Source organism: Pseudoliparis swirei, chromosome 3 (assembly GCF_029220125.1).
Source record: "Pseudoliparis swirei isolate HS2019 ecotype Mariana Trench chromosome 3, NWPU_hadal_v1, whole genome shotgun sequence".
NCBI classification, from domain to species: Eukaryota; Metazoa; Chordata; class Actinopteri; order Perciformes; family Liparidae; genus Pseudoliparis; species Pseudoliparis swirei.
The window spans coordinates 13,586,682-13,602,318 of record NC_079390.1 but is presented as its reverse complement, the minus strand read 5'-3'; the positions used below and the strand labels follow the sequence as shown (position 1 = coordinate 13,602,318).

The window sequence follows — 15,637 nt, the reverse complement described above, 5'->3', positions numbered from 1 at the left end:
GGTGACTGTGTCTGCCTCCCGGACTGAAATTGGAAGCTTGTTCCATAAAAGAGGAGCTTGATAACTAACGTCCATAACGTCCGAGACGTTACAATATCATTGCGCCACCAAGGTCCTGCGATGTCAGATCAGAAGCAGCTAAAGTAGCCTAGCTTGTCTTCTTGTCTGCAAGTGTTCATTTTTCACAAAAGAGAGTAACGCGAGTAACGAACTCATTTAAATTTCAGTAACTGTAACTGCGTTAGTTGATTAAAAAAATACTTCGTTACATGCTCGTTACCGCTAAAAGTAGTGGAATTACAGTAACGCGTTACTTTGTAACGCGTTACTCCCAACACTGGTAATGAGGCAACTTGCCCTGTAAATTGTGTCTATTTAAAGGTGTTAAATCACATCGTTATCTCCCACATGAACAGAATCGTTGCTTTGTGTAACATTGAAAGCGCCTCTTTAGCTTCTGCAGCACACGGATGATCACAAGGTCAGATTATTTTGTTTCTTCTTTTTTTTTTACGGCGCTAAACTGGAGATGGGCGCTATTTCTCCGGCTTCCTGCAAGGGCAGATAGTCCTAAGAATGAAGGTTAACTTTCTCCATCTATCACTGTACTCATTCTCTCCATGCTCACTAAGGTGAATCTTTAATACCGGATACAGCGAACGCGATTTACTGCTATTTACAGCACTGAGTGAGAACTGTATTTAAAATATTGAGTGGGTATGAAGACAGCAGACAGTTGTCCCCCGACATGAAACATTTGCCTTCCCGGGGCTGAGAGGCTGCGTGGCATCCTGCCGTGCCAGACTGTGAAATGATGTGCAGAGCCCCCGAACGAGGGAAGAGGGGAAGGAGACGAGGGGCCAGGCGGCTGAGTGAGGTTGAGTTGCCACTTGGGCAGCTTGTCAGGTACAGCTGCTCCACACTGTTTGTTTTTTTCCCCCCGACTCGTGTCTCCTTGATTCAAAGTCAATAGGAGCAGCAGCTGTTTGCCCCCGACACTCCAGCCTCCTGGACAGGCAGCGGAGAGATTTTAAACGCACCGAGCGTTGGAAAAACATTGGATAATCTTGTTTTCATATCAACAACAAAAATCCGGTGTGCAGAGGATGTCTCATCTTAGATGGATGTGCAGTAGGTGCATCACGTACAATGTGGAGGGAAGTCTTCTCTTTGTTTTAAATATCACGCTTGGAAGCCCACTGGTCATTTCCCTCATGCAAATGAGAGCTGCGAGCAAAAAGGAGGAAGGCAAATGCTACTGGAAGCCTGACAGCTCCCTGTGGAAAATGTTGTGCCACTGAGACCAGCACAGTCCCCCAGTGTGTGCCACTGAGGGAAAAGAGGGGGTGAGCCTCAGGGGGGGAGGGGGGATTTCCTTTTTTCATGTGAGCTTTGGCATCGAAGGGTTTCTCTCAAAAATGTATGTCAACACGAGCGAGAGGGTGGTGGGGGGGGGGCTGATGCGAGGGCTTCCAAAACATCAACAGACAGTGAAATCGTCATCCTCACTGTCTGTTCATGTTTTGGAAGCCCTCGCATGTACGAAGTGGGCAACTAGCAGAATTAGTGGACCCCTCGGCCGGAGGCCAGTGAGAGTCTGATGCTGGGACTCGGGTAGCTGTTGGTTGAAGGTCTCATCTTAAGAATATTGAAGCACAGGCAAAGATAGAACCTCCAAAGCGAGTGACCCAGAGGCACTTAGCGCCCAAGAACCTTCATGTAGCCAGCTACCCTCCTCCAGACTGCAGTTCTGGAAGTTACGTAAGCTCCAGATATAAATATACTTCTTTTTTTGTCACTGTTCGAGAAGAGGCCAGCTGTGAGCATGGACAGAATTAGAGCAACGTGTTCCTTCTATATTTTGTGCACCAACGAGGTCCCAGTCCAGCGCCTGTGGATCTCCAACAGCAGACCCACTTCAGCGCGTGCACACTGTGGGGCGATGGGGCCGCAGTGACCTCACACTCGGGGTAAAGCGACGGAGGGGAAATCCGGATCGCTGGTTTTCCTGCTTGCTTTCAGTTTCAAGTCAGGGATGACTCAGTAAATTCATTACTTCTCCCACTTGAACTGCTGACCTATGGGATCTGTGATACCACGGCAGCACTTCTGCTGGTTTCCTGTAGGTCCCGTTGAGCTCCTGGACGGGGAATGTACATCACGTAGATGTTCAACAATAACAGTCATCATTCAGTTTGATATTGAATACGCCAACGCAGCCCACTTGTTAAAATGTGTTGTCCAGAGCCGTTTTAGATCTTTATGCAATTAACTATTTAAAATAACACATTTCCAGTGGAAATGAATGTATGTCCTTAAGTACTATACTAAAGTAACATTTTGAGCTACTTGTACCGTAGTTGAGTATTTCCATTGTATACTTATTTATTCTTACACTCAAATATTTGACTTTATGTTGAAATTATGATTATTTGACACAGTCTATCCATCCGTCACACCATTTAAGCTACAGCCAACAAACAAAACAACACAATGATACCACAATATACTTGTTGAGAGTAATAAATTCATAAATAATCACAAGTCAGATTTCCAATTAAACAAAATACTCAGTGTTTACCAGAATTTGTCATATCTGTTTTCAATATTTAGTCCAGTGTAATCGGACTGCTAGTTACGTAAGAATTTACAGTCAAATATGGTAAACTTTTTCAAAACAGACGATACTAGTTACAACTACTGTGCATTGACAGACTATTATATTAATAATCAAATGACACACAGTTGCCATTTTCCTTCAGAACGAGTATATATACTTTTACTGTTGGTCGTATACAGCTTATATTACATCTTACTGTCTGTAGTTTTACTCACTATGAGGACACTTTTTAACTCAAGACGTTTTATTGTACTGAGTATTTTTGGGGATGTGAACCATGAAGCAATCACATTGTGTATTTACTGTTGTTGTCATGTTACACACATAACTGTACACATGTGAACTTACCTGTAATTCCTATAGTCAATAATCACTTCCTGGATCTTGATGTAAGCCGTATAATATACGGGGAATGTATATGTGGTGGGAGGTGGTCACTGGACTTCCTAGGCTCATCCTCTGATGCAGTGGCCTTCAACCTTGGTCCTTGTGGACCCAGATACCAGGACGGCCAAAGGACGGACTGGAGAAGGTACATGTCTCCTTGAAAGGAAAGTCTGGGCAAAGACTGCAAGGACAGAAAGCACAGCTGTCAGAGTTTACACGTTCCAGTTTGACTGCTATCTGAATGTCGTGTTTACTATTTTAAACGTACTATTTTAAACGTACGCGTATTGTCTTCAGTCTCTTTTCCTGTTTGTAAAAGCTGCTGCATTCATGTAAATGAGTCAGATAAAAAAACAGTCATAAAACTACATTGGGCACATTTCATGAACTTTTTTCATTCTCTGGAGTGCTTAACAGTGCTCAACAGTGCACGGACACGTTTGGATGTGCTACTCGTGTAAATTCAGATATACATACATTATAGTGACCACAGGCCATCTTGAGGGACATTATTTTTTTTCAAACTCATACGTGTTTTCCTCAGTTTTTGTCACTTCTGAGGATAATTGCTTTCTCTGTCGGCTTAAAATGAACCGGTCTTAGTTAGTTGGTCCGACTAGTCTGAGAGCACACCTGAAATTGTCCTAATTGATTCAGGGTAATCCCTGTGCAGCTGGCCCCAGGGCAGCTTCTGAAACTCACACTCAAAATTAGTCCTGTCCCTGCACCGCTCTCACATAAACAACAGTGCCAAACCACCAACCACCCGTGTCCTCGATAAGGCACTTGGCGCAGAAGAGATCATTTCCCCGAAAGGAGCGACGCATTGACGCCACGTGACCGAACGAACAGGTGAACAGAGCCCAGTGTTTAAAAAGGCAGATGTTTCGAAGTGGTCGCACGAGGCACAGGTACGGCGCAGCCAATAGGAGCGCAGGGGGGCGTGCCCAGCGAGCGAAGAGGCGGTCCGCCCCGGCGCAGACACCACACACCTTCAGATGGAGATGAAGTAGCAGCAGCAGCAGCCGACCAGCAGAGCGACACCAGCGTCTGCGCCGCGGATCCGGAGTGTGCGTTTATTTTTCTTCAGGTGGGGGAAACAGGTGACGGAGCGGACCGACTCTCAGACGCCTCGACGTGCATCGGTGGAGATTACTGCTGTTCTGCACGCACACACATACACAGTCCCCCCCCAAAAAAACCACCCCACCCTCCCGACCGCAACAGTAGATGCCCCTCACCTACGTGCAACTCGAGCTGCTCATCTAAGCCCGCCAAGATGGAAAACGCGCACACGAAACCGGTGACCGAAGTTTTAGACAACTTTGGCGTGAACGAAAACACCGGGCTGACTCTGGAGCAGGTCAAAGTCAACGTGGAGAGATACGGACCCAACGGTGAGTACGAGTGCTCTGTGTCTGTCTCATCTTCATTTCAGCTCAGAGCTGCTGCGTATATATATATTTATTTATTTATATATCTCACACGGCGCGTATCGATTTGTTTGGGCAGGAGATCCAACCGCCGGCGTTATGTTTCATGCTGCTGCGAACCGTGCCCGTAAAAAAGGAAAGAAAGGAAGAAGCCTGTTCTCTTTCGCGTGCGATGTCGGAAATGTTACGTTAGTGGCACAATCATTGATGCACACGGACGTATTGAAGTCATCCCTTGCACAGCACACCAGTTAAAGTTGAGAACACATCGATGGCCCAGATCAAATATACCCAATTTCCGAATTATTATGTATTATTTATTTATTCAGCTCCATCCATGAGGGGTCCACCTCATGTCGGCTCTCTTTTGAAACTATGCAATGGGCATCATAAACGCTTTTATTCTCGCCCAGCCCCCCCCCCCCCCCCCCCAAGGTGTTGGCACCTTAATGTGACACCCCTGGCTGTCACGCTGGGATCAGGAAGTGCAGTGCAGGCAGGCCGCTGGAGGGGAAGAGGATGTGGCTTTGAGATCATCTTGAACAACCTGTTTTCACTTTCAACAGTTGTTCCATAGACATGCCTCTTCAAGTTACACGATAACAGAGGGAAGAAGGATAATGTTGAGTCGCTTAACACCGTAAAGATCACAAAGACCGACTGTCTTTGGTGTTGGTGCAAGTTAGGTTACTTTAAAGCAGGTGGCTTTCGGGTAAGAAGAAAGCCTCTCTGGAGCAATGTGGGTCAGCACAGCTCTAACACAGCAGCTCCTCCTCCTCTTCCTCCTCCGGTGATCAGTAAGTGGTTCCGTGTTGAGTCCCGGAACACCTGACTTCACCACACCTTTCCGTCCCGGCCTGTCATTTGCATGTGTGGCCAGGCTGCGGAGCAGAGCGGCACATTGTGCCGGTCAAACAGTCGCCCTTTTGTTGCAGCCATCCACTCACTCGACCCGGGGCCTGCGATGACTTCATGGAAACAGAGCAATGTCTTGCCACAGATAACATCTCTCACTTTTAGCTGTGGACTTCCTGCCTTGTGCGCAGAGCATTACAGATGCATGCCGAGGGAGGGAATAGCCCCCTCTCTGTGTGTTTGTTGCCTTTTGAGGGTCACTTCACAGGAGTTATCCACTGTGGCTGCTCCTCCTGCAAAATTGTGTTGTGTCTCTTGTTTCAGGGAGCTGTTAGTGGGTGGTAACCCTCCCCCACACACACACACAAACACATATACTCACACCACACTGGCGCATAGTGTTTCACAGGCATAGTTAGCAGGGTCCTATTACCAGCAGGACCATTAACCTAAAACAACATGTCCACAAAGACGTCTGTGTGTACGTCTTTGGACGCGACGAGGCGAAGTGGCCGCCGCCGCACTGCCCCGAGTGTCTGGGAGGAGCACGGCGGGGCATGTTTTGGGCTCGCGTGGGACGATCCTCGGTCTGCCTCAAGATATCTGGGATGGAGAAGGGCTTCTCGGATGTTTCCTCAACCCCACAGTTGAACCGCAGGACGAGCTCGTCCTGCCTCGTTGCTCCTGTACATAACTTGGGAGTGGAAACCAGAGCTGTCGGCATTCGTTTCTCTTTAAAGTCAGAAGGGCTCCAGGTCTTACTCTTGCCTCCATTTTTGATGAGGGGATTGTCAGTTTGCACTTGGTGATGGTTTAGATTCTTCGGTTCTATGATTCTTATAGTCACAGGGAAGGGCATTAAAATGTTGCCTATGGCTGTAAGTAAAGACAGGTGAACGGGCTCCGGGCTTCCCGGCACAGTGTCGTTGCTTTTCATGTGTTTCTAGCGGCATGAACCTCGATGAGCGGCATCAGAGTTGCTGATCCCTCCTTTTAGGATGTTGGAAAATTAGCTTAGTCAGCCACATCTGGACAGTCTTTTACGACAAAGCAGACCGGAGACTGCTGACCTTTTCATTCACACCTTTTCATGTCGGGTTTTATTTGTTACTTCATCACAGGATTTGCACATTTCCGAGGCAGTTGATTGTGGAATAGATGTTTCTGATGTCGTGGAAGAAGTCACAGGCCTCCCCCCCCCCCCCCCCCTCCCTGTGTGGGTGCATCAAGGATGTTGTGCCGTTACAGCTTGCAGGGTTTGGTGATTGTGCACTCGCAACCCCTGGCAAAAACAGAAGCAGGAAGGGCCTCTTCACAGTAGCGCGTTTATTTATTGATCTTTTTTTTTAAAGGAAAATAACTTTTCTGCTTCATCTGACTTTGAAATATTTAAGAAGCATTATGGATCTCTTTTATTCAACAGCATTCAAGGTTGAGAAATTGTCCCTCTTAAAACCCCTTTCAGGAGAGGGAGTACAATTATGCAACGTGTTCTGGTTGGACCGCCCGGCGGTGCGTGCCGTTGCACCATCTCGACTCAGTATCCGACGTGACATCTGCACCGCATCCACAAACCAATCTGCCTCTTCATCCGCTGCACACGAGCTCCACTAAGCTGCTGTCTGTCCCACAAACATTTAGATATTTGATTTATTTTGATTGTTAGATGACGTGTGGGCTTGTCCCCTCCCTTCCCCCCAATTTGTGTTTTTGTTTCTCTGTTGCCGAGGCAAGCCCCCGCAGGGTGTATGACGTTGCTGCTTGTGTGCTTAACGTAACTTCACTTCCCTGACACCGCTTTCTGCCACAAATTATGATTACAACGTCCTCCTGTAGGATCTCGCTCTGTGTCGCTTCTCTTCCTGTTCTGCAACTCGTCTTACTCACGCCTACGTTAGAAATACGAGAGTCGTTTCCTCCTCCTCCTCCACACAACATGAGAGTTGCACATTGTTTATCGGCCTCCACCGACAAACAGTCGGGCCTTCACCCGTCGTGGTCCAGTTGAGAGTTAAATTATGGTACCAGCATCAGAGGTTTTGTGTAAGCTGGGTAAAAGAAGGGCAAACAAGAGTTAAGTTGTAGAAAAGTAATTTGAAGTCCTCCGAGTGAGTCACTTCTCGTGTGTCTGTGTGTCTCTCTCGGCCCTGCCGCCTTCAAAGGAGCTGTGATCCTGTTCTAGCTTGTCACTTGTCTTGTCTTGCCCGCTTCCCTCCCACCTCTGCATCTGTCAGTCACCATCATCGTGCCCTTCTGGTGAGATGACGTTGAGTCCACTGAGGAGGAGGTGCAACCCATAGGTGCTCTGCTTGTTCTCCACGGAGCGTATGCTCCACGTGTCTCACCCCGTGGCGTACCGGGTAGTAAACAGGAAGTCATCGCCAGCCTTCAGAGACATGCCAGTTAATTATAGAGAGCCAAATGTTTCTGGGGAAAACAACTAAGGAGAAGAGTCATGCGCTTCTGATGTGTAAACCTGTTCTGCTTCACTGGGACAGGTTTGGCCAGAAGAAGATGAGCAACAATGAGCTACGGTGTCAAAACAGAAAATGACATGAAGAGACATGAATATCGTTTTAATTATGATTTTGTTGGTTACATGATTACACCATGAAATAATGTCCAACTTTGTAGTTTTATATCCACGTTTTCTACTTTTCTAATTTGAATGTTCTTTTCTTTCTTATAATAGTATATTTAGGATTCGTAATGTTTTCGACAAAAATAAATAAAAAAGGTTTGTCTCCAATACTTTCCATCTTCCACACATAGTTAGCGATTCTTAGCCCTCAGCTCATTTGTACCTACAGGATACGTAAAGCTCTCAAAACTGAAACCAAACCGCTAAACACAGTTCTTTAGCAATCACACTTAAACCAGAGTAAACGGTGCGTTTTATTGGAGAGTTGGGCACTATTTTCCTCCGTGGATGTGGTGCTCTAGTGAGTGTTTACAGTTGCGGGACATTGTGTGGGGAATAAATCTAAAATAAACCACAGTACTCGGGTCGGTCGCATTGCTGGAACGCATCACCTACTGCAACACTGGCTCATGGATGTTTCTATCTACGCCACAGAGGGATACGATGTATCTGGCTTCAGGCTACACAATACTACTTAGTAGGATCAATCTGTCTTATGGGAAAATATAGAATATCACCAGACTTATCATTTGATAAAGGGAATTAACTTTTGGCATGCTAAAAGTATAGCTCATGAAAGTCACACCATCCTTGTTTACAGCGACGTATCTGTGGGTGTATGTGTTTGTTTTATTTGCCGTTTAGAAAATAGTTCCCCAGTTTGAAATTGACACTTCTTTGACTGGCCTCCATTGCTGCAGGGCTCAGATTGGGAATGTTGTACTATACCGGGCATTTGATTGGATACAAGGGTCGCTCTGCTTTCTAGACCTAGAATAAACCCTATAAATAGCATAATGTTAACACAGACATTTCAGTCTGCCGTTCGGGGGATCGCTGACTATTTTTCACAGCGTTCAGCTTCTCCCATGTGCTAGTGGATGGCCAGGTGCCATCCTCCCCACTAGCCTGTTGGTATGTTAAAAAGAAGAAGAAAAAAGGTTCCTTGCTCAGAAGTGACTTTAAAGAGGAAGCTTCCAGCCCGAAGAGATATGAGCTCTGTCCTAATCACTCGTGCACGTCCTGCTCGGTTGACGGCTGCTGTTCCTTTTCCTCTGAAACTCTCCAGCAGAATGGTTCATATGGTCGCCTGCAAGGTGCTCATTGGGTGTATTTATTTAATATGATGTGCCACACGCCGTATACTGTGTGTGCAGTTGGTTGTGTGCAGTGAAAAGTGGCAAATTACATTTCTCATCAGATTGACCCAAAACGTGTTGATTTCCAGATAAAGTGGTTCGACGTCTTGGATCCTCTCACAGCCCCAACGTGACCGTGATGCTGCACCTATATTTTCCGCATGAGCTATTCTGTGCAACCTCACTGGGGGAAAACAAAAATTTAAAAATGTTTTCCCCTGACCACAGCTCAATGACATCAGACACGGTCCAGCCAATGGGCAGCCGCTGAGCTGACTCTGTTTCTAATAGGCTAGAAAAGATGAAAAAAAATCTCCACTTTGAAACTATTCTCCACTTCTGACGGATATTTCCGAGAAGAGACTCACAAAATAACTTCTGTGCAGCTCTGACAGCTGATGGAATTACACATTCGACATTCCCATTTACATATTTGACAAATGTTAGCTGGGAAAATGTAACTTCAAAACAGTGTCAAAGAACCTCAAACCTTTTGTGACAAGAGAAAGGCAAAGAAAAGAAGCTTTATTCATGCAGCGTATTTCAAACGCGGACAGATGCGATGTCTGCACGTAGCAAAGAAAAGCATTAGAATGACATTTACCAACAATAAGCAATTAAAACTTCAATGAAGTCCATTAAGATGTAATTCACATTAACAACTGCACTACACAGCGCAGTAATGAGTAGTAACTTGCTCTAAATGCATTAGAGGAAATAAAGTGCAGCAGAGAAGTGTGTAAATATTTTTTAAATAATCCAATGAGCGCTATAATTATTCCTCCGAATAACTCATAGATGGTTCTATACTGATATATTTAAATTCCGTCCAATTGCAAAGCTCTGAGCAGCTCCTCTGAACAGCGGAGTTTTTTTGTCTAGTACAGACTGAAATATGCACAATACAACTATTGGATTAAGAACCATTTTGCCCAATAATTTGGTTTGTGAACACCTCTAAACCTAATGACATCTCCCATCATGCTCAGCTGAGCCTTTTGTTGCATGCTAACTGGCAGACACCTGCGAAACATCAGAGTACGAACGATGATGCACATTTGCACGCGTTTCTTTGAGCTTGTTTGGTGGAATACTTGTTGTCTTTGAGCGCAGCAGCTTTAATCCAGTTTGAGGGGTTTCCGGGCTGCAATGACTGGAGGGAAGCTGCATGTCGCTATGCTGCAGAGGCATGATTAGGGACCCGTTGGTACCACTTCCCCCTCTGCTCCAGATCCTCGCGGATCAGTGTTCAGAGGTCGGCGGGGCTCCAGGAGACTGACACTCACCCACTTAACATGGCCGCATGGGACTTCCTCAGAGAAGGGAAGCCTTCCGGCCATCGAACAGACATTTCTGTAAATGGCGGAAACCTCGTCTTTGCCAGGAGCCGGCAGACGTCTCCTCTGCAGCTACCTGCAATGCCTTCTGCGTAGCCGAGTTAATGCGGTGAGGGACGAGGAGTGTAGCGCATTCATAATTCACAATTGATATGGTTAATGCACTCTGGCCTTCCGGGGGGAAAATACATTTGGAGAGTGAGCGGATCTAGGAATCTGCAGTGGACTGTGTCATTAGGGGTTCCCATCATGGTATTTATAGGCCTGTTTTACATTCTGATGGTCAGCGCAGCGGGAGCTGGGGCCACTTAATGAAGCGGCCCAAGGCTTTGCCCCAGTGCACCTCCTCTACTTATGCCTCCCTACTCGCACTTAAGCGGCTGGCTGTTTATTTGGGAGGCGTGTCTGCTAACTGTACTGGCAGCCTGCGGGGTAGGGGGGGGGGGGGGGGAGAATATGTAGGTAAAAAAAAAAATACAGAACTGTTGCAGTCAGAGCTGCATCGAGGCCTCGTCGATTGCGCAACTGTTATTCTTGGGAAATTTTTGACAGACACTGGCACATTACCTCGCGAAACGCCCGCGTTGAAGAAGCCCACATGAGACAAGTCGCCATGGTAACTGCTGAAAACTCATGTTTGGACTTCCCACAAGAGCGAAGACTGATTGGAGGGAGAAGAAGAGCTCGAGGGGAAGGCTCCTTTTTTGTTGTTGTGACTTTTATATCAGGTTTTTCAGTCTAGAGATAGATTAACCATTTTCCTGTTTTTCCTCCCGACCCTCGAGACACAGAAACCAGCTCCCTGCTATTGTTGGCAACCCGTAAATGTGCCTGGGCAAGCATCGAGTTGACATCGCCCAGATGACTGTGAGGAATCCTTGGCAGAGGGAAGCCGGGGAACCCCATATAACACTTCAAGAAAGCCCCCCCCCCTTCCCCTTCCCCTTCTGCCCGTCTTGTCCATCTTTATCTCCCGCAGTTTAGTCACAGCCAGCCATAAAATACAAAAGCCTTACACAACCAGGGAGGCTCAGTCGTGGAGGAACAGGCTCATGGCAGAATAGTGCAGCCACTCCTCCTCCGCAGCTCTGCTGGCCGAGTGCAGCCAGGGAGGTCAACCTGAACGCTGACAGCTCTCCAGGCCGGGGACGGTGATCAGTCTCACCCTCAGATGTTGTTATGCAAGATAAATCGTATGCAGCAGATCATTTCCAGGTTTGACTTTTAAGGTTCATGGCTCTGGGCTGAAATAAGAACCCGCTCTTCTTTCTTCTCTCTGTTCTTTTAATAGCTTTTATTGTTCTCCAGCAATCCGTTTCGCTGCCTCGTGTTTTACTCCAAGCCAAATTAGGAAGAGTTATTTCACCGAAAGACATTTTTCATCTCCCCTGGGTGAAAGCAATTTCAGACAGTCAACTATTGATTATTTCCATTGTTTAATCTTTCAATTGTTTCAACTAAATTGAGAATTAAACAATAGAGAAGTATCCGTCCCAGGGCGTTTCCAAGGTGCTTGTTTTGTCCGAACTGAACTAATCTGCACATTCTCACATTTGAGATACTGGAACCAGTAAATGTTTATTAAACCATTACTAAACCATTCATTATAAAAATGATCTATAGCTGGCAAATATAAATACAAAGAATCCAAACAAATATTCTTAATTCAATTCATTGAATTTACCAATGAATTAATTTTTACCTGGTTAAAATTCATCACATTGATTTGTCAAAAATTGCTCACTATGATCATTTATATAAATGTTCAGTAATTTCTTCATGCACAATTACCAAAAATCCACGGCTTCCAGTCTCAAACGTGAATATTTTTCTCTCATAGTTCTCTATGGTATCAAACTAAATGAGTTTGTTGACAGTCTGGTAGATAATTAAGCCATATGAGTATGCCGACGGAGTACAGGATGGAAACTGCATAGTTGAGCAGGTAATTCATTGAGAACGGGTAGATTGATGAATAGAAAAATTGACACGCATAGAAAAATGGACCGTAACGGAGGCTCGTTATGACAACTGGGATTAAAATTCTATGAGAAGATCACTCAGTCTTCTTCATGTAGATCACATTGAGCCTCAGGAGCATATCATTCATGTCGGTAAAGATGCCGATCAGGATCCGACAGTGTTGCTGCTCTCGGCCTCTTTTGGTCATAACCAAGCGCAGCGACTTTACAGGACAAGTTGTATTGTGTGTGTGTGCATCTCCAAGAGTTCATTAAATGTATTAACTGCTTTTGTCTTTCTTCTTCTCCTCCTCCTTCACAACCGGTGTGGCGTGACACCCACAGAGCTCCCAGCTGAAGAAGGTAAATATTGATTTGCTCTACGACTCTCCTCCTTTACGACCTGGTTAGAAGCAGTATCCTTTCTTCTCTGTAGACCTTGGGAGTGTGTACACCCCTGCAGCTTTCCACCACACACACACACACACACCACTACCGCTCTGTAAATACAGGGCTTGTCTGTCTTTTAAAGCTGAAACTACTGTAACTACTTCTTACACATCCTTTTTCACCCTAAAGTATAAGGGTACACTTTGAGTCCTGACGGTTGAAGCCTCAAACTTTTAATTGTGTGTATGTGATACATAAAGGTGTGTGATGTGTATTTGTCTCTGTGCATTTCAGGCAAGTCCCTGTGGGAGCTGGTGGCGGAGCAGTTTGAAGACCTCCTGGTCAGGATCCTGCTGCTCGCTGCCTTCGTCTCTTTTGTGAGTACGACCCAGCTCATTAAGAGATTCCCTTTTAGTCTTCGTCTTTATCTGCTCGTGATGTTGATTCTCTAATGTCCACCTGTGGGATACCAAACCCCAAATTGGATGCTGTCCAGGAAATCGCCACCCGATAGCCGAGCTCCATAAGCGTGAGGAGGCTTTATTCCCCCACTAGAACGCTGCTCCACCTCGTTTTTCTCCCTGTGTTTTTTCCCCCATCTGTTGCAGCACGTCTCGGGATGGAATTGCTGTTTCTATTTCTGAAAGTAGGAAAGTTGCTCTAAAACTGTACATGACGCAACACATCTCCTCCACCCGTTGTCGTGTTCGCTGTAAGCGCAGGACTCTGGAGCGCGGCCTCCACTTTTCGTCATGTGGTCCCGGCCCAGGAAGGTTGTTTACAGTGGAACGAGGCCCCGGTTCCACTGTATACAATGGAGTGGTTTCAGCTTGATGACTGAAGCGAGCTTCCTTGTGACCTGATCTGACCCAAAGTCACATGCATTACACTCCAGAGCAGCTTTTCCTCACCACACACTGTCTCAGGGTTTGTCTGGTGGTATTCCTGCAGTACTCTTTGACCTTTTTTAACGTTGCTATTTGCTCACTGTTTGGTACGTCCCTGGGGAGCGGCACAAAGTAGAGAGAAGTGGAGTTGAAGGTAAACCTGAACCGGGGACTAGTTTGGCTGTGGTTTTCAATATATTCAAAGTTGGCTGATGAGACTCTCCCGCCTTCTTTGCATGACACGAGATCGCTCACCATCATACAAAGCAGGTCGGGTCAGGTTACTCTATAATGCGTCACGTAATTTACAGCACTGGGGGATTCCCAATCGAGTCATCAATGGTGCCTCAAATAATCAAACTATTTCATGATGGCCTTCTAAAAACGATCAGTTCTGAAGCCACAAGCGGGCCCCTCTGGCAGGGGCTTAGTCGGGCACAGCCACACCGGCCACCTGAAACAATCCGTGCACTTCCTCCCTTTGAGTTAAAGGAAGAAAGAGGGGCGGAGCTTTTATTTGGTTTCCCGCGTCACTCTGTGGAGTCGAGTTGGGGAGTTCGAGAGAGTACAGGAAGTACTTAAAAAGTCAGCTGACAATTGAAGTGGATTTTTAGCCTCCGTTGTTTACCGTTATATTCTTCGATAGGTGACCTTCAGAGTGTTTTTCTTTTTTATATGATGTGTTTTTTTCATTTTGCTGAGGTTCCAAAGCCTTCTGCAGCAATGGGCCATCTGTCTGCAGGTGTGTCGGTGTTCGGTTAATGAGTGAAGCGTGACTAGTGCAATGTTCAAAGCTGACGGGAGAGATTTATTTTGCTGATGAAGCTTTAATTCCGAAGAACGTTAAATGAGCTCAAATTTGCCTCCGATAGCCAAATGCAGGTCAATTTCCACCGGATTGCCTCGATAGGTTTTTAAACCCAAATGAAGTCCTGCTCATCCTGACAAAGTAGTTCAGTCTTCAGACGCCTCTCTGAATGTGCGCTGATTGGGTGAAGTGTCTTTTTGCCATTATTGCCCTCCAATCTCGGCGCGGTCACAGGGGCGATTGACAGTCACAAACGATGGGGAATGATGAGCTATCGACCGGGCTCCGGCCGAGCTTGACGTGCACACCTGGGAGTCCCATCAGATTGTGAAAAAGTAGATCCACATTATGATCTCCCCCTCTCTCTCTCTCTCTCTCTGCTGTTTTTGCTGTGCAGTATTTTTAGTTTCATTAACAAAATAAAAAAAAGGTATAAAAGTAATTTTGGTGTTGCAGCGGGCAACTTTTTCTGTTATGCTCTCCTAAAGCTGCACTTTATTGCTTATTATAGCCGCTCACACAGTGGCTGCCATGTCTGACACCTTGTGACTCCTCAGTCCATTCATATTCCGCTGCCATCGTACTTCACCTGGCACAGTATGGAGTGACTGTACGGTGTATTTGTCTGCTCGGTGTAAGCCATGTTGACTTTTCTTGGCTTGTCACTGTATTGGTTTGAGGCCTAAACTGTTGCAGAAGGCACATTGCACACAGTATGATACCCTGGTGTACACCAACCAACCTCACTGAACTCTGTGCTGCAGCTTCTCTTTCCAAAATCCATTTGAGTTTGTTATTCTATTTTCCAGAATTTCCTGCAACAACGTTAATTAAAATGTTTAATTATTTTTGTTTGCGTTTCAGATCAAGGCGTCCTGATGCATGTCCTGGAGCCAGCCTGGGAGCTGCAGTGTAAAATGTGAATGCTAATTTTCTGTGTCTTGTATGTTCATCTAGGTGTTGGCTCTGTTTGAGGAGGGACAGGAGACGTCCACCGCTTTTGTTGAGCCGATTGTGATTCTTCTTATCCTCATTGCCAACGCCGTTATCGGAATCTGGCAGGTGAGACGTGCATGAGTAACACCCCCCCCCCCCCACCCACACACCACACACATTCACGTTGTTACCAGGCCGTCGAGTCAGAACGTAAACAAACCAGGGGACCCTCTCACTTTATTT

General features: G+C 46.1%; 1 protein-coding gene across 1 annotated transcript in view; it reads left to right on the top strand.

The window, feature by feature from the left end:
• The first annotated feature begins 4,050 nt into the window (after nucleotides 1–4,050).
• atp2a3 (ATPase sarcoplasmic/endoplasmic reticulum Ca2+ transporting 3) overlaps nucleotides 4,051–15,637 on the top strand; it is a 33,484-nt gene continuing 21,897 nt past the window's right edge. Inside the window, exons 1-4 of the mRNA XM_056405946.1 lie at nucleotides 4,051–4,404; nucleotides 12,719–12,736; nucleotides 13,058–13,140; nucleotides 15,416–15,520. Coding sequence (XP_056261921.1) covers nucleotides 4,287–4,404; nucleotides 12,719–12,736; nucleotides 13,058–13,140; nucleotides 15,416–15,520 — 324 coding nt within the window. The 5' untranslated portion in view covers nucleotides 4,051–4,286. The remainder of the gene's footprint in view (nucleotides 4,405–12,718; nucleotides 12,737–13,057; nucleotides 13,141–15,415; nucleotides 15,521–15,637) is intronic.